The sequence below is a fragment of the Stegastes partitus genome, unplaced genomic scaffold (genome assembly GCF_000690725.1).
Source record: "Stegastes partitus isolate 25-593 unplaced genomic scaffold, Stegastes_partitus-1.0.2 Scaffold6, whole genome shotgun sequence".
NCBI lineage: Eukaryota > Metazoa > Chordata > Actinopteri > Pomacentridae > Stegastes > Stegastes partitus.
In genome coordinates this window covers 526,259-544,862 of record NW_007577737.1, presented here as the reverse complement: position 1 = coordinate 544,862, position 18,604 = coordinate 526,259, and the positions used below count along the sequence as shown (strand labels likewise).

At 43.2% G+C, this 18,604-nt stretch overlaps 2 protein-coding genes across 3 annotated transcripts in view; both read left to right on the top strand.

The window, feature by feature from the left end:
* The first annotated feature begins 672 nt into the window (after nt 1-672).
* On the top strand, nt 673-4,765 carry eomesa (eomesodermin homolog a). Of its 2 annotated transcripts, XM_008280719.1 has the most exons (7): nt 673-1,524; nt 1,966-2,120; nt 2,948-3,069; nt 3,262-3,420; nt 3,587-3,648; nt 3,772-4,490; nt 4,618-4,765. In XM_008280719.1, exons 1-7 carry the CDS (start codon nt 815-817, stop codon nt 4,629-4,631), a joined length of 1,941 nt encoding a protein of 646 aa, XP_008278941.1. In that variant the 5' UTR covers nt 673-814; the 3' UTR covers nt 4,632-4,765. The 2 variants fall into 2 exon arrangements, with proteins under 2 accessions (XP_008278941.1, XP_008278934.1); XM_008280712.1 differs by having other exon boundaries at nt 3,772-4,765.
* An 8,826-nt stretch (nt 4,766-13,591) lies between these two features.
* Nucleotides 13,592-18,604, top strand: part of LOC103356518 (sodium bicarbonate cotransporter 3-like) — a 46,458-nt gene continuing 41,445 nt past the window's right edge. The window contains exon 1 of the mRNA XM_008280691.1: nt 13,592-13,717. Coding sequence (XP_008278913.1) covers nt 13,676-13,717 — 42 coding nt within the window. The 5' untranslated portion in view covers nt 13,592-13,675. The remainder of the gene's footprint in view (nt 13,718-18,604) is intronic.

Below are 18,604 nucleotides of genomic sequence, written 5' to 3'. Positions count from 1 at the left end.
CTGGAGGACGGACGGAGGGTAATTATGGGAAATAAGGTGCACATGTGATTTTTTTTTTTTACGCTCGGGTGTTTGCGGGGGAAAGGGGGTCTGTGCTGCTCTGCTCATCGAGGATACGCGTCCTGTGGGGTGAACGAGTGGCAGCAGTGAAGAGCCTCGGATCTCACTGTGTTTGGACGTTTGATGTCTTTGAAGCCGAAAGCTGGAACATTGGAGGTGATATCCGCGTGCGTAAAGGGAAACGCAGGACTCGGGGACAGCGACACATTTTTGACGAATTTAATCTCTGAGGTAAAAGTCGTTTTGATATTTCGTCTAATTTCTGCAGCAAATTGAAGCTTGTTTCCACGAGGGTTTGTGTCGCAAAACGACAGAAATCAGGGGTTCAGGCTGCTCAGGTGTCGCCAAATCAGTCAAGTTTACGCATGCAAGCGGTATAAAAATAATAAAACCTAAAGTTTCTCCAAGTATTATTTCTACCACAGACTTTGTAATTGAATTAGAGTTGTGCAGCTATTGGCTATGGAGAGGGCTGGTGCCCCCGCATGGCTCTCCTGAAGCTCCTCCCCTAACAATCTGTTGGGTGTGTGGAGAACTACATCTTATAAGAGACGCCGAACATCCCATGTCCAGCCCATAATCTGATCTGAAAATCTTGTAGGTGAGGAGAGGGTTCAACCTCCCGTCATTCGTCAGGGGAGGGAGGCTGCAGACACAGAAGCGACCAGGGCGCCGGTGGCACCTCCTTTTGGCTGAGATTCACTCTCTGGACTCTTGAAACTCTTTTTATTTATTGCAAGCTCTTTAAAAAACAATGCAGTTAGAGAACATTCTTCCCAGCGCAAGCATCAATTTACCCAAGACCTTCTACAATCTGTCCTCGTCGGACAGTGCCAACAACAGCCCGAGGCCGTCGTCGCAGCTCGAGTACCAAGAAGTCGACCGGACGGAATCAGAGTCCAGCAGCGCTCCTAAGAAATACCTGAGCGGGGTAGGAAACGGGATGCTGGGCGAGGGCGAGGGGGACACTTTCACTAAAGCCGGGCCCGATGGGAGGAAAGGCTCCCCGGTGCTGGGCGAGGACGAGCTGACGAGCGGGCGGCGGTACAACATAGACGAACTTGGCTCTGACAGATACTTCATCTCCTCGTCCCAGGCGAGTTCCGACATGGCGAGCCCCTGTTCCCTCTTCCCTTACGCAGGACAAACCGGGTCGGTGTACACCGGGTCAAGCAGCTCCAGATATCCGGCTTCACTACATTACGGATCCGTCCTGCCGCCCACGGGCTTCTCCTCGTCCTCCGTGTGCACCGGTAGGAGCCAGTTTAGCAGCGGAGGGTACCAGTTCAGTCAGGGTCCGGGCTGTTTGTACCCCTCCTATCCCGGGACGGGGACGGGGATCGGCTCCATGTCTCTGACGGGGTCTGTGGCCGGAGCCAGAGCGCAGGTCTATCTGTGCAACCGGCCGCTGTGGCTGAAATTCCACCGGCACCAGACCGAGATGATCATCACCAAACAGGGCAGGTAAGCAGATGCGCCGCCGGAGGCTCTAGAGGCCTGATTAACGCACACAGCAGGCTGAAAATGAAAACCAGATTTCTATGTTCCACTAAGCCTTTATCTTTCAATTTATCCCTTATTATTTTTGTTTTAATTTTGTGCATTTTTTTTGTTTGTTTTTACGCACGGCCAAAATTTTACGCACACGAACCATCACACTTCTTATCGGGTCGAGAGGCTGTAAATGAGAAATTTTCGTTTTTTTAAATGCAGTTTTACGCAGCAGGTGCTGTAAAAATTCCGATTTATTTCGAATTTATTGTTAATTTGAAGAATCGTGCCGAATTCACACCGAGACCAGACGCTGATCGGTGAAGTTTCGTTTCACTCTCAGCCGCATTCCGAGCGCAGCTAATTAGATGTTTCTGTTTTTGCTTTTTTTTTTTTTCCTTTTTCTTTTTCCAGACGGATGTTCCCATTCCTCAGTTTCAACATCACCGGACTCAACCTCACGGCCCATTACAATGTCTTTGTAGAAATTGTTCTGGCTGACCCGAACCACTGGCGCTTTCAGGGAGGAAAGTGGGTCACTTGTGGCAAAGCAGACAATAATATGCAAGGTGAGTGAAGACATGAAACACACGCCTTTTTTGTTTTGTTGGTTTTTTTTTTCTTTTAGCAGTAGTGGATTTGTATTTAGTGTTTTATAAATGCGTAAAATGAATCGAAAATGAAATTTAAGAGAGACCTGATGCAACAGATGAGTCACAGCAGCGTTAGTGTCTGAATGTAAAAGATTCTTGTCATAAAATTGTTTCTGTTTTTACAATGAAAACCATTTTTTCCTTCATTTTTTGCACGTCTAGTTTTATTTTATTTCATTTTTTTCGACAAGCTGCGAATTCGTGTATTTTAGTCCAATCATTTCTGCTTTTAGCACAGCTCGGTTCGACGTGTCAAAGCAACTCGGGAGGAAACTAAAGTGTGAAACTGCTGCTTAAATATGTCTTTTTAAATGACCGCTGCATTAAAGAGCCACGACTTTAAATGCATTTTAAAAAGTCAATTATTTCTTCACTTTATTTAAGAATTTATAGAGAATTAAGAGGGGAAAAAAACACAAAAAGACAAATTTCCTTCTCAATTTGTGCATTAATTTAAGCTATAAGTTATCAGCATTCAATCATATTATAATAAATGGAGGGAAAAGCTGCCAAAATCTAAATTACAATCAATACATATTTTATTAGTCAAACACATTAATGCAGTTGATTGTATTTTATTTTTATTTTTTCCATAAGATAAGAAGCTTTGAGAAAATAGTTTAAGATCAGGATGTGAGTTTTCTTAAGTGCATTTTTAGTCAATACAATTTGCACAGATGCAGCTTCTCTATTTTTCACTTTGTCATTTTACTAAAATTTGCTTCTTTATTTATTTTTTTTAGGTAATAAAATGTATGTTCATCCTGAATCTCCAAACACTGGTGCTCACTGGATGAGGCAAGAAATCTCTTTTGGCAAGTTGAAGCTGACCAACAACAAAGGGGCCAACAACAACAACACACAGGTTAGATATCGATTCCTGACACGCTTCAATTCAATTTTTTGCCAAACGAACCGGCTTCTCAGTGTCGTCTCTGCTTGTATTTATTAAAACACATTGCTTGGATATGACTGCGGTCTCTAGTGAGGTTTCACGACATGCAGCTGATGTTCTGCTTTGCGACACACACCCTCATCAACCATTTCCCGTTTTCAGATGATAGTCTTGCAGTCGCTTCATAAATACCAACCACGGTTGCACATTGTGGAGGTGACAGAAGATGGAGTGGAGGACATGAGCAACGAGGCCAGAACTCAGACCTTCACCTTCCCAGAGAACCAGTTTATAGCCGTCACAGCTTATCAGAACACAGATGTAAGCATTTCCATCATGTGCTTTTAAAATTTTTGATTTTTAGACAACAAATTAAAAAGATTTTATTTAAAATATTACATTCTTTATTGTTGCTCCTCAGCTTCACAGTCCAGTTGTTTTCCTCCAGAAGCACCTTGTTTATTGAGGATTTCTGTGTTTGTTTCAGATCACACAGCTGAAGATAGATCACAACCCTTTTGCAAAAGGCTTCCGGGATAACTATGACTCGTACGTTTCTTTCGCTTCACACGCTTTGGTTGTTTTTCTCTGCGGTACACTATTTGTTGCTCGCTGAATTTTCTCTGCCACGATTAATTCTTTCTTTGCCTGTTTGCTGTGTTCGTTGCTCAGGATGTACACGGCCCCGGAGAGCGACCGGCTGACTCCGTCCCCGACAGACTCCCCTCGCTCCACCCAAATCGTGCCCGGAGCCCGCTACGCCATGCAGCCTTTCTTTCAGGACCAGTTTGTCAACAACCTGCCTCAGAACCGATTCTACCCCGGCGAACGGGCCGTGCCCCAAACCAACAGCCTACTCTCCCCGCAGAGCGAGGACGCCAGCGCCGCCGCCTCCGCCCAGCGCTGGTTCGTCCCCCCGGTCCAGCAGCCGGGCTCCAACAAGCTGGACCTGTCGTACGAGAATGACTATTCCACCAGCAGCCTGCTGTCGTATGGCATCAAGCCCCTGTCCCTGCAGACATCCCACGCCCTCAGCTACTACCCAGACTCGGCCTTCGCGTCCATGGCCGCGGGCTGGGGCACCAGAAGCTCGTACCAGCGCAAAATGACCACGGGTCTGCCCTGGTCCCCTCGTCCGAGCCCCCCGGCCTTCCCGGAGGACCAGCTGGGGGCCACTAAAGAAAAGCTGCCGGAGGAGAACGCGCCGCCGGCCTCGACCTGGATCGAGACGTCCCACTCTCTGAAATCGGTGGACTCTACCGACTCTGGCGTGTACTCCATGGTGTGCAAGAGGCGCAGGATGTCTCCTGGGGGCTCGAGCACAGAGAACTCCCCGACCATCAAGTGTGAGGACTTGACTACGGAGGAGTACAACAAGGACAACCCAAAAGGCATGGGTTATTATGCATTCTACACAAGCCCCTAAGACTGTATTTATTTAAGCTAAATATAATTCTTTTGTTTATTACTGAGTGCTCTCCATTCCTTGTTAATGTCTTTTTTCTCTTTTCTCTAAAGGTGCCAAAGCTTAGTGTTCCCCCCAAGCAAGCTGCACAAGGTTATTTTCCCAGGCCAGCCCCTCTCACATACCTGAGCAGAAACATGCATAGTGGTTGTTGTTTTTTTTGGAAAAAAACAAAAAAACAAAAAAACAAAAAAGAAAGAGAGAAAAAAATAAAGCATGTCCCATTTAATTCATTTATTTTTACAACTTTTTTTAAACAAATGTGATTTTTTTTTTTTTCCTTCCCTGCGTATTTAAGTCATTTTCGTTGTACAGTATTCGTGCACTTTAGAATGTGATGTATCTTGTACAAATTGTCTTCATGGAGGTGTTATTAAATGGATAATAAAACAGCTTTTCATAAAGCATTGTCCAAATGTCTTTCTGAGTATGTTTTGTCTCTAGATTCTGGACATTTGGTGGCGTGCAAATAAAAACGTATGCATGCAGGTCGAAAGAGCTGCTGCAGGAATTCACTTGAATTTGAAATCTTAAAGCGCACACTGCTGGTTCAGCTGTGAGTGGATATAAACTCTTGTGTATTTTATGGCTTGTTATGAAGGCTGTAAATTCTAGTGTACAAAATAAAAGACCTGCTGCTTTAAAACATTGTTTGGGGGGCAATAAAAGATCATTTTTAGGTATTTTTATGAGTTATTGTGGGATGCTATTAATCAAATTCACTGTGAGAAAATTCATTAAACTCCCAATAAACTGTATTTAGTGTAATTCTTCTAAAAGATTTATCCTATTAACAAATACTTTGCATTAGTTTTCATAAATGCAAATATGCACGTTATATGACAACAGAAAGTCGTTTTAAAGCCGCGGTATGAAAGCATTTTCCCGTCCTTCAGCCCCCGTGTCGTATAAAAGCGCTGAGCAAGCCTTTTCATGCAGCAAATACACAAACAGCGTTACACCGCGGCTCACTGTTCAAGTGAGCAATTTGAATATGATATTCACGAGTCCTGCATGACACGATTCACAACATAGAGCCAATTAGGTGAAAAGCACACAAAAGCAGCTCAGCCCTACTATCTCTGCTGCTGCTGTTGTTGTTGTTGCCATGGCGCCTTCACACATTTTATCATTTACCTAAGTAACTGTACGTATACTTAGCAAATATGAAAACAGGCTAACTGGAAAATGGTCCATCAAACACCCATGTGAGGGCAACGTTCAGCTCAACACCTCTATTTATACCGAGCATCTATGGCCTCTCCAAAAGTAGATTAGTGAAGATAAAATCCACGAAAAGAGAAGTCATAATATTCACACAGAGACTTCTTGGCTCATGTTCTCAGCACCTGTTTTCCTTCAGTGAAAATACTTCATCTCCTCCCCCATAAGGACCCCAATTTGAATTGATTTACATACTCCAATTCTAATTAATTCTGTTGTCAGACTCCTTGACAAAGTGAGGAGTCTGACTAACTCCAATTAACACATCCTAACAAGGTAGAGTGCTTGATTGCCCCGGCCTCTCAGGAAAGCTGTAAGAAAAAGGCTCTTGGGGGGGGGTGGCGGCTCGGGCCTGGAGAATAAAAATGTTTGCACTTGTGCATGTCAGCAAATTGTATTTCTGAGCATCTGATGATGTTTTTCTTCTCCTCTTAATGTCGTCTTGACCTCCGTTCACCCGCCGCTGTGATGTGGAGAATAGCTGTCGAGCTCACAACGAGCAACTGCGCCGACCACAGAAAGGATGGTCGCAGAGATGTGACAGTAGCTGGTGCGCCGACAGTCAAACAGAAAGAAGACATCCGCGACTCGGTGGAAGTAGCAGCTGTGAAAACCGCCGTATCTCTTTCAGTCAGAACCTCCAAAATAACTTCGAGCCCTGCGTTTGCACTTTATATTGACCTCTCTTAAGCCACACTTATTTCAAGTCTTTGCTGACTTTATTTAACTAGCATAGGATAACAATAATCATATGATGGCTGGAAAAAATATTTTAGGCACTTAAAGTTAAGTAAAGACGATTTTAAAAGATGCTGCAGCAGGACTCCTCATTCCTCTCGATGCTAAAGATAGTCATTTATATATGCCTACAATGGGTTGTTGTCATGCAGCATAATGAATCTGGAACCAATTAGAGACTTCCCTGATGGTGCCACATACATCTAGACACATCACACATTGCACAGAGGTGATTCAAGATTACTGTCACCAACAAGTACATCATCCTGTTTCAATCTCCTGCTAAAGACATGTTAATATCAGGCCATCCCCAAGTAACCTCCGCCTCTGGTATAAACCGACTGTCTGCGACCCACACACGCTTTAAAAGGGACGTTCACTACGAACAAAACCTAGACTTTCACAATGCATTAGCTAGTGTCACTGCTTAATAACAGGCGATCTTTGGGAGCCTCCAAAAACGGAGCAACAAGTCGATAGGCTGTGCCTCCCTCAACCATTCATGCAAGAAGCGCAGCAATCAATAGACACCTTTCCAGCATGCTTCCAGAAATTCAGCCCGTGTTAACTTAAAGGAGATATGCGCATTGGGATGAGACCCGAAGAATTGACTTCTGTGCTCTGCTGTTGTTAACACTGCTCACGACAGTCTTAGTAATTGACTGAGTTTTGTTGTGTTGTCAGTAATACAAAGCCTGGGAGGCCCGGCCGGTGGTCGGAGGAGAATATCTGTAAAACTCCCTCCGTCTTGTTTCGTGTGTGCGTGAGCGGTGGTCGGGTGTCCGTGTCCTTCCCTCAGGCCGTCCTTTGGTAACCATGTTGAGAGTTCATGTAAGAAAGGCCAAAAAAGGCTGCGGAGATATTGTACCCAAGGAGGGCTGACATCTAAACGCAGATGAAGGCCTGAGGCTGTTTCCTCACCTTCAGTCACACACTACTACTGCTCTCACTGACTAAATGCAGCCACAGGCAGGCATGTGTCTGGGTCAAAATATATATATTTATATATTTTATGTTATTTTTTTTATACGGCCCTTTTAACAAGTAATGGTCAGACAGTAGCAGTTCCTCTTCACACCATATTTCCTTATTTGATGTGTTGAAAATGTCATCTCTGTTAAATGATTACCGAGCCAGTTAGGATTACGCTGGATTTGCTCCTCAGGGAGTCTCTTGTTTTGTTTTGTGATGTAATTCTCTCACAATCTAGTTAATCGTTTTTATTTTACAAAGAGTTGTGCTTTGAACGTCTTGAGGTTAAAGTCATTTGTCAACGTGCGGTTGTCATAACTGCATCTGAAATGATGCACACCGAGGCGTTACTACAGCGTCCTCTGATATATTGTTCCTCCCTTTAGCCCAACACAACAGTGCATGTAGAAACTGTTTGGCACCGACGCGTGTCATGTGCTTCTCCGCTTTATGTATGATGAGCATATGGTCTTTGTATTGGAGGTCATCAGCGTGGACAATCTAATGATGCTGACAAAGGCTCTGCTTTTAGCTCGCCCCAGGTGTTCATGTACACAACACAAAGCTTTATTTAGTTCACCTCCTCCTTCGGTTGGTCAGCGGTGGGCGGAGGGGGGTGGGTGGACTACAGGGCGGGTGTAATGCTCACAGGTCTGTCGGAGTGAGACCCTGGTGTGAGATGAGTCTCAAGTTAGCGGGGCCACAACTGTTTGGAGAAGGGCGTTGAGTGTTGGCAGAGAGCACGGAGGTGAAAGGAACTGGAGGGCCTCACGTCGGTGCCCTCAGACGGCGTGTGCAGCACGCAGGCAGGGCCCTGGCTCGCTGGTGCATGGATAATGTCGGAGAGAGTATCCCGCGGCTAAGCTGCACTTAACAGCACATTGATTTCAAACCCCCGTGTTCCCTCTGGAGGGCAGTGGAACGCACCTCAACAGGCCAGACCCCTCCTTCCCTTCCCTCCTCGCTTCTTTCCCTCTTCCCACCTTCTCCTCCTGATCACCACCACCATTTACCATCTCCACAGCCCACCCCTCCCGCTACCTACCCACCCCTGTGTCGATTTGGGTACACCATGCTGGTCACTGGCCTCCACTCCCTCCCTCTCCTCCAAGCGTCCCGGAGGACTTGAACAGGATTCAGGGGCACTAAGGCTCCCGCAAGACCCTGGTCTTGAGAGCAATGTTTGGGGTAGGGCATGCAGAGGCAGCTGGGCGGAAAAGATCTGTGGTCAAAATCAATGCATTGGCACTTTGATGGAGCGCTCCAACAGATTTGGGAATTTCACATTCTCCTCCTCGTCTCCCGGCGCCCTCGGAAGGCCTCACCACTGGAGAAAAACAACATCCACTAACCCTTCTGGGAGAGAGGGACTCTTAATTTGTTCACCTTCTGGGACTAAACATGACACAGTCAATATTCATTTCGTGGTTAACATGTTACACTCACAGCTCAGCTCACAACCAAATGAAAAATATCAGCATCTGTGTTCAAAAGCAATGCAGCCATCTCTGTTTTAAACCAAACAACACAGAGAGGGATGTAAACAGCAAGTTTAGTGCGGCTTCAACTCTTCCCTTCTGTTCTATTTCCAAAGCTTTAGAAGAGACAACTTTCTTCCTCATCACCACCACCACACCTTGCAGCCTGCATCTCTTTACATGAGTCCCAGCACAGGTGGATGCCAATGTGGTGCTTCTTCCACTTGTCTAACTTCTGACTCATCTCCCAGCTGCATCATCCCGATGCATGTTTCAGGAGCGGTACACAGCACACTTCTTTGTGCGCTAATGGGCTCTCAGCATCTTTAAGACTCAGGGTACAATTAAGAGGTGATAGTTTGATCTCCCACCTTGCAATTCTATTTCTGAGGTGCCGCGTGATTATGCCGGAGGTTGATGAGTGGGTGAGGAACGGGTTCTATTTAAAGGAAGACGCCCATGAACTCTTCTGTTAGAGCAGACTACTTTGGCTGTCTGATTTCTGCTCCGACTGTATCATCGTTGAGTTTATGACATGATCCCCAAATGGTTATGTAAGAATGCACATGACTGAAGGTGTTCGCTGTATTAATAGCAGAAGTTCTTTTCTTCTGTCTGTACCAAGCTGGAATAGATTTATGGCCTGAATTATTAAAAACACTGACAAATGGTCCATTATGCATCCACATGAACTTGACATACCATATCATACACCAAGGTTCGTTATGGCTTCTTCCATCTGAAGCTTTGTTTGCGATCTTTTGATGATTTTTTTTTTTTAAAGTTGAGCATCTCAGCTATGAGAGATGATTTCATTTTTTGAAGAAAATATGTAAATAGAGGAGGAGAATAAAAGAGAGACAGATGCATGATCTCTTAAGAGTGAATTATTACATATCTGCTTTTCTGGCAGACCGCTGTGAGAGAATAGACTGATGCAGCACTGCCATCTGCTGGCGAAAAGTAAGAACCGCAAAGAGCTGCATCAATTTTTTCCAGTATATAGTCTGCAAGGTGGCTTTAAGGAAGGCTGTTTCTAAGCTTCTGTCAAGAGCTTGTGAGATTAGACGAAGGGTTTGCAATACTTTTTATTACTTGCTGATTATAATAAAGCTTCTGAATCATACACACAGACTAAAAGCAGATAAAGATGTTTATGTCCCACTTCAAAATAAAGGTGAACTTTTTTTTGCATTTGTGAACATTTGAACAAGTAGTGATGTTAATGTCCTGTAATATTCATATCTGAGGATGTGTAAGTATAAGCATCCATCGTAGGCCTTTTTATATTTATCCCAATAAGCCAGCAGTAAACCCTCTGTCACTTAGCATTTCACAAGCTTAGCTGTGGTTTAGACTGGATACAGCTTAAGAGCTTGCAAGGGGTTTAAGTTCATAAAGACGAAACAGTGGCTTCTATTGGAGTTTAGACGATTTCTTCAGGACACACCTATCGGGCTCAGACTAAATCACAGGTGCGGTTTAAACGACAGCTTCTGAGTAGACAGTGAGAGGATTTAACAGATGCAGCTGACCTAATAATGGAGCTGTAAGCACATGCATCCCGGTAAGCCTGCGTGTGGCGACATTTTCAATTACACGACATGCTTCTAAAACATCTACTGTGTGTCGATGGTTGTTCGAAATCACATTGAGTTCAATATGATATCCTCAACTTTCATTCATGTATTTATCATTTTATTAGAATATATTTAGAGGTACTAAACTAATCACTACATGTTTCTTCTTTCAACAAATTTCCTGTTAAAGGCCGAAGCTTGCAGACAATTTTGACCATAAAACAGGTGGGCTATCCATCCATCCATCATCTATACACCGCTTAATCCTCACTAGGGTCATGGGGGGCTGGAGTCTATCCCAGCTGACTCAGGGTGAAGGCAGGGGACCACCTGGACAGGTAACCAGTCTATCACAGGGCTACACTGAGAGACAGACAACCAAGCACACTCACATTCACACCTACGGACAATTTAGAATCACCAATTAATCTCAGCATGTTTCTGGACTGTGGGAGGAAGCCAGAGAACCCGGAGAGAACCCACGCTGCACGGGGAGAACATGGGGACTCCACGCAGAAAGATCCCGGCTAACCACCAAGCCACCTTGCAGCTTGAAAACACATTTTCTCTAAAACATTTTAAATGTAGTAATTTTGACCCCAGGTGCCCTCACCGGGACGTGAACTGGCGATGCTAACCACCGAGCCACCTCGCAGCCCTTCAATAAGCATATCAGAGGTAAAAAAAAACAGAAAAAATAGGGTCCCAGGGTGCTTTGGAGTCAATGTAGATGACATGTCAGTTCAGTGCTACAGTAGGATGACAGGCTTTAAAAGCTGTCGATATGGACCGGCCTTTTTTGCCCCATTAATCCATTTTCGCACATTAGCTGCTTTATATCCTGTGAATTACAGGAGAAGAAGGTTGACATTTCTATCGCAGACATAACCTTCTGGTAGATTTACATAAAAAGAATTAACTGATATACGAGTACAACTACTACCACCAGAGAGGCCTTGAAGGGCCTTAAAAGTAAAATCCTACAATCTAATCCTAAAGCGTACTGGCCAGTGTAGCGAGACATGTTTCCAGGTTGTAGCTAAAAGCCTGGCACACATACAACATTCTGGATATGTTTCTGGTCTTCCTCTAGAATCCTTTTGACTTATCAAGTCAAGAGTTTTTATTCATCACATGTGCATCCGCAAGGCTGTACAATAACAGCAAGACATGATAAGAAAAACAAGTCTGAACAGTAGAGAAAGTAAATTAATAATGAGGAGTAAAGAGACGATGAAACCAGTGTCGTCTACATGGTGCATGAGCTGCAGTTGTGTGTGTGTGTGTGTGTGTGTGTGTGTGTGTGTGTGTGCAGACAGCTATATACTATGCACATATTTACATTACGCCAGTGTGCTGTAGTTTACACATGATGTGCTATGATTCGGATTTGACCCAGCTAGAATGTTATTGTTCTAAAAACGTACTGAGAAAGTTCTGCAAAGTCCCGGTGATGTTCTCAGTGGGAGGCTTATTTTTAGCTCCCAGTATTTAAAGGTAGGATCATGCTCTCTAAAGACAATGTTTGACCATTATGCACTAAAAACCTTTTCCTAATATTGCACTGAGAATATCCTTCTTGTGTTATCATGTCACGTCGGGCATCCCCAAATATATATAACACAGGAACGTTTTACGTAGGACATTCTGCCATCGAGAGATTTGAAAACATTTGAGAACGTTCTTTTGTTGTTATCGAGGAACATAATCTGTGACCCTCACAATGTTCTCCAAACATCTTCTGAGTGTTAAAGTTCGTATCTTCTTTAAAACATTGCTGGAACTTGTAAGTAATGTTTGCCAGTGTTGTGGCTGCTAGCTGAGAAGGGCAGAGGTCACAGTCCTGACAGCTTGAGGTAAGAAGCTCTTCCTGAGTCTCTCTGTGATCCCTTTCTTGTCATCATGTGAAACTTACAGATTCAGACAAGAATTTAAAACAGAATCTTATATATCTGAACAGTTTTCGCATGTTCACTTCACACTTGGGATGATGCTCGATATAAAAATGGTAAATGAGAAATGCAAAAATTTCAAAATGACTAAGCAGATTCTAGCTAGAATGTTTTAAAAACGTCCTAAGAATGTTCTGCAAAGTTCTGGTTTGTGTGGGAAATATTTTCATTTCCAGAAAGTGCTTCTTAAAGGCAAAGTTCTTTTTGCTGAATAATGCACTTAGAATGTTCTCAGTTTGTTATCGTGGAACACTGTGGTAATGTTTTATAGAAGCAACATCCCCCCAAACCCCCTCAGAATATTAGAGGCAAAAGCTTTATTAGTATGTCACAGTACACGAAAGTTTTGTAAAAAATGATAATACCAAAAAAAAAGACATTCTGTCCTCCGAGGTCTCGAAAACATCTTGAAAACATTTGTTGAACGTTTTATCATGTAACATAATCTGACAAACATCCTCAGAATAGCTCACTTATAACCTTATAGTAGCATTACTTTAAATCCTAAATATCTTTGAAACTTTAAAAAAAAAAACACACTATAGTTTAAAACATTAGAACTTGTGGGCAAGGTTGTGGGAACGTTCCCTGCTTAACTTTTTTTTTTTTTTCCTTTCGAACAATCAATTAGGGAGTGTTTACCCTGAATAATAAAATAGCAGAAATTAATTTGTCATGCTCTGTTTTAATTTTCAAGCTTCCTTTAATTAAATTCTGGGTTATTATTATGGTATTATTAAATTCTGGCAAACACTTCATTATTTAAATTGTTTTTAGTTATTGGATCCTGAAGAAACGCTCTCTCATATTGCCTCTACTGTTGTGTATGTGCAGCAAAAAGACTATAAACTTGATTTGATTTGAAAAAAAAAGAATTAAAAAAATAAAATAAAATAAAAAAATCAACCCACCACAAAAAGCCCGCTTGGGACGTTTCAGGCGTCATGGAAATAGTCCCCGCCCTTTTCCTTACGTTATCGAATCTGATTGGTCAGCCGTCACTGTCAATCATCTTAGGGGCGTGTCCTAACGGGGTCGTTAGGAAAAGCAGAGCCGCCCTCACTGTTAATACAACTGTCACCGGCCCCGGCTCTCCCTCCGCTACATCAACCAGCACAAAAAAAAAGCGCTACCACCGGGCAGGCACAAGAACACCGGCCAGGTGAAATGGACGAGCCTTCGGAGCAAATGCGGCCCCTCCTGAGAACAGTAAGCTCCCCCAGACGACACTGCTGACCGTCAGCCCTCCGTTATAACTGTACTGCTTCTTTGTCCGTGTTTGCCCCCTTGTTTGCCGAGCAGCCGTTCAAGTACAAGGGATGCTCGGGAGTCAGAGCCAGCGAGGCACCATCCGGCAAACCGCTATTGTTAGCCGGCTTTCTGCTCCTGACACGTGGCGTTCGGTGCAAGTTGTTGTGAAGTGTCTGGTTAATGTCAGCGAGGGCGTTCAGTCGAGTATGAATTTAACAGAAACGCGTTTCCGTGTCCAGTTTACAGTCGCCTAGCTCGTCTTTTATTTGTTTTGTTTTTTTTCCCAGGTAGCGGTTGCTAATAAATTAGCCGGACACGAGACGAGCCTGTTCACTGTTATCGGTCCAGATGAGTGATGCTCGGTGAGTTGGCCGGGCTCAGGACAAGTTTGTCACGTTGATTAACAGGAACGTACAGACCGACAGAACCCTCCGGTGCTGGCCGAGCGGGTCTGACAGCAGTTTGTAATCGATTTACAGTAACTTCACGCGGATTTCCGGCGGCTTTAGCGTCTCCCCTCTGGTTCAACAGGTTCACACGGTAGTCAGTTAGTGTCCCAGCTAGTCACCGGCTGATAACATCCCGCCGGTACATTTACAGAAATAAAAAAAGAGGCTCATTTGCATATCAAATGTGCCCAAAATAGAGCCGCTTGCTGGTGTGACATTTCCATGTCAGGAAATGCTGCTAATTTTACAGTGAAAGCTGGTGCAGCTACGCAGAGAACAGTCATTTATCATTTAGAAGCAGCACAGTATGAGACAGGTGAGGTACCTGGGTTCGGCCCGGGTTGTGGCTGAGCCCCACATCCTGTCTGTTGGCTCTGACTTCACTGTTACAGATACGAGCATCAGCGGCCTGAACAGGACCAAAAAAGACACTGGTTACAGAGCTAAGTTTAAGTTGCACGCTGAGGGTCTGACATCAGTGCCGGTGTAGGGTTGTCCACTACTATGTTTGTGTGTTCTCCTTGGTATGCGTGTGTGTGTGTGTGCATGTATGAACTTGTGCATTCATGTGAGGAAACTCAACCCCTAGCGGACGCATGAAAAGGGCTTGCTGGACAGCTGTGTGCTTCTTCCCCTAGACAAGGAAGTCAATATGTTCAGTGTGACAATGGACCCTTCAGGCAGTAATCCAGCTGCCTGCTGCCTAATAAAGGCTGTGGGCTTATTGTATGTTTACCCATGTAATTGGAAATCCTAAGGACCTTAGCATTGGTAATCTTTGAGTCCGGCATTCGGCCATTGTGTGCATGTTTAAAAAAACATGAAACTGGTCTCAACAAGATACTCTTGTTATTTTCAGGCTTGCTGGTTGGTTAATTCTGTTGTTCACAGTCTGTAAAGATGTTGTCATAGTTTCTGAAGAAATGTGCTTGAACAGTAAGAATCTCATTTTTTGACCTTAGCTCCATTTCATCCAAAACAGGAGTGTTTCAGAGACAAACAAAGACTGAGTGGTCCTTGTTTTGTCGACTTTATGCCACTCGTTTTCATCTTAGGCAGTGTTCTTGGTGTCCATAAAGAGGTCCTTGCCTGGCTTTGACTTCATGTTTAAGTAATTTTAAGCCTCTGTCATGTTTTTACTCAAGTGGTCTCATTTTTTCACTGCAATCTAAAGTCCTGCACCTCTATGGAAACGGCAGTATCATGGCTAGAAGTAGCGAGAGCTCAAAAATTTCTTATATTGTACTAAATAATAATTAAAAATACACAGTTGAATTTATTTACTTTTTCAAAAATTGAACAAAAAAATCAATATGTGCAACATTCTGTGTGTGTCCCTAGATATTACCAATCATTTTTTAATTGTTTCCCTCCATGTTTCCTGTCTGCTCCCTGTAAACACAGCCTGACGCTCAGCAGAAACCTGCCTCACTTTTTCTGTCATGTGACTGTTACAGCTGAGTCAATAACGGCTTCATAGTTTTAATAGAAGCTGGTTATGGTAGACACTCTGTTTTTTGATGAATTTTTGAATTAGACATGTAGAATCAAGTGGTTTTGATGGAATATCATGATGTTAGGCTTGCATTTGGTTAATTCTTTTTGAAAGAAAGTCAAACATCTGATGATTCTTCCTGTCTTCCCCCTAGTATAGTTAATGGCTGATCAATGGTGGGCTTTTATTAAATGGAAGATCTTTCTTCTTTTTTTTGTTTTTATAAAGACAAATGTTTTTCATATTGCTGGCTGGTGGAATTCAGAGGCTCATGGTCAATTTTCCTATTATATTTAGCATGATTGAGCAAGGTGGAACGGTGGTTAGCATCGTTGCCTCACAGCTAGAAGGTCGCTGATTAGCATCCTGGTGAGGACACCCGGGATCTTTCTGCGTGGAGTCTCCATGTTCTCCCCGTGCAGCGTGGGTTCTCTCCGGGTTCTCCGGCTTCTTCCCACAGTCCAGAAACATGTTGAGGTTAATTGGTGATTCTAAATTGTCCGTAGGTGTGAATGTGAGTGTGCTTGGTTGTCTGTCTCTAAGTGTAGCCCTGTGATAGACTGGTTACCTGTCCAGGTGAACCTGCCTTCACCCTGAGTCAGCTGGGATAGACTCCAGCCCCCATGACCCTAGTGAGGATTCAGGTGTATAGATAATGGATGAACGACCTATATCATGCTTACCACAATCCAGTGGATTCTCTGGCTTCAAATTTGTGGTGAAAGAAATAAAAAAAATATCAGAGGATCATTAGGATCCTGTAAAATTCAACCCTTGTACCGTAAAGGTTTAAGCGTCTTAAAGTTGATGCATGTTTATTTTAAAGGAAGAATCCAAGAACCTAAATGACAGACTTCCATGCCTCCCTTTCTTTGCACTGGGTCCACGTGTTATATTTGGCTTAAATAAATTTGCACGCTTTGCCCGTGATGCTCTGATCTCTATTTATCTCCGTATTAACTGGGCTCTATGGCTCGAGCTTTACCCCAGGTGTTTCCAACTTGACATGATAAGAGGGATTTGGGCATCCCGCTGTCCCAGTAGTGAAAGAGGATGTTCTTCCAGTCAGTGGAGGCTCTACGACCTGCACTTTAATTTGGTCAGCACTTGATGCCTGTGTGAGTGCCTCGAATGGTAATTGTACAGAATGAACCTGTCTGATGAGCTCTGCTCTCTACTAATATGATAATACGATAAAAAGAATTAGTTCTCACAGTACCCAGCTATAGGCTCACTGGTGTACACAACAGAGAACCTCTTTGTTTATATTCCACCTAGTCGACTTTCTCCAAGAATATGTGCTTTCAGAAAGTAGGGTGTGATTAAACTGTAGGCCGCAGGGTTTTATGTACGTTTATGGGGCAGTAAACAAGCCCATTACGGAATTTGGAACTGTTTTACTTAAAGCACGCATTCTATTTAATTGGGAGAATCTGTCTTTTACTTCTATTTATGTTCACATTTACACATTTACACTTGAAAAACCGCGATGCAGAGCTGCAGACCTCCACTAGAGGTAGCTAACTTTAGCTGACAGTTAGGGGTAGCTGTGGAGGTTGTGTGTGTTTTATTTTCCTTTATCCACCCCTACAAGAAGAACAGAATTGTGGCTTGAGTTGTGATGCTTGCATGTGATGGTACTGTGGTTTTGTGATGGGTGGTGATATAAACTGGATGAATTATGCATCTAAGACATTTACAAATGAACCATTGTGTAAAAAACTGAGAGGTGCAAATGTAGCCTTGTGCGATAGAAATTCCTATTCTCTTGCCTCATGAGAAACAGAAATCTTAGCATGACCATTTGTATAAATGTTTAATAATTAAAGAGTTGACTGAGAAAAATAGAATGATAATAATTGTCATAATTGATGGTACAAGTGTTTTTTGATTCACTTTTCTGTCATAATAAATTTCAGTAACTGATTTTTGACCTGGTAATTGGCAAAAGAAGCACTTTGATGCTTAAATCTATTGTCAAAAGTAAATCCTCTGAAATCGTAACTACATTTTAATTAATCAATCAATCAATCGGTCAGCATTCATTTTACCTCTATGTTAACTAAACTGGCATCATGAGTTCACTGTACTTGCTAGCCTTATGTTTTCTAAAAGACTATAACATAAAAAAAGCTAATATTTGCACCGCTTTAAATAATTTTAGGCTGATTCTTTTATACTAAAATGATACCAACAGACTGGAGCAAACCAGTGTGTACCTGCTCTTATTCATATTAACTGCTGACCCCAGCTCACTGAGGAATGTAACGCAGATGATCGAGGTGATGCCCAGATGTCATGTCTGGTTATTGAGATATGCAAATGGCTGCCTGCGAGGTTTAAACTTGACTTTTTGGTATCCGCATTAACAAAATGCTGCCACACCAATGACTTTTAAGACACGGCGTTAATTAGTATGAGGCCGACTCTGAGTAAATGTTAAATAAGTTGGACGTAGCAGCAGTCTACTTCAAAGTTGTGAAAATGCCAACAGATAGCGTGTTCCTTCCACTGCCAAAAATAAGGGCTTAATCTTTAAAGGCTGTTGATGTCACACTTTTCTCTCTATGAAGGTAACACCGGTAATGATCTGAACCAGTGGCAGTTTGTTCAGACGAATGCATAACCAGATGACCAGTTGTATTGATGGACTTTTGATGAGCAAGTAACATCCTAAACTAAGAGTTATTCAGATTGTTTGTCTTTAAACTGAGCAGACACAAAAAAAACTATTTGAAGACACCACCCTGGACCCTGAGAACTTGTAATGAGCTGCTTTTATGGCATTTTACAGCCCAAACAGTTAACTGATCCATCCATCCATCATCTATACACCGCTTAATCCTCACTAGGGTCATGGGGGGCTGGAGTCTATCCCAGCTGACTCAGGGTGAAGGCAGG

What these genes read in the sequence shown, in the direction of transcription:
- eomesa (XM_008280712.1), top strand. Translation starts at nt 815, where the DNA reads ATGCAGTTAGAGAACATTCTTCCCAGCGCAAGCATCAATTTACCCAAG. An exon ending in ATCATCACCAAACAGGGCAG is followed by an intron (nt 1,525 to 1,965) that starts GTAAGCAGATGC and finishes TTCTTTTTCCAG; the next exon opens with ACGGATGTTCCCATTCCTCA. An exon ending in CCAACAACAACAACACACAG is followed by an intron (nt 3,070 to 3,261) that starts GTTAGATATCGA and finishes TCCCGTTTTCAG; the next exon opens with ATGATAGTCTTGCAGTCGCT.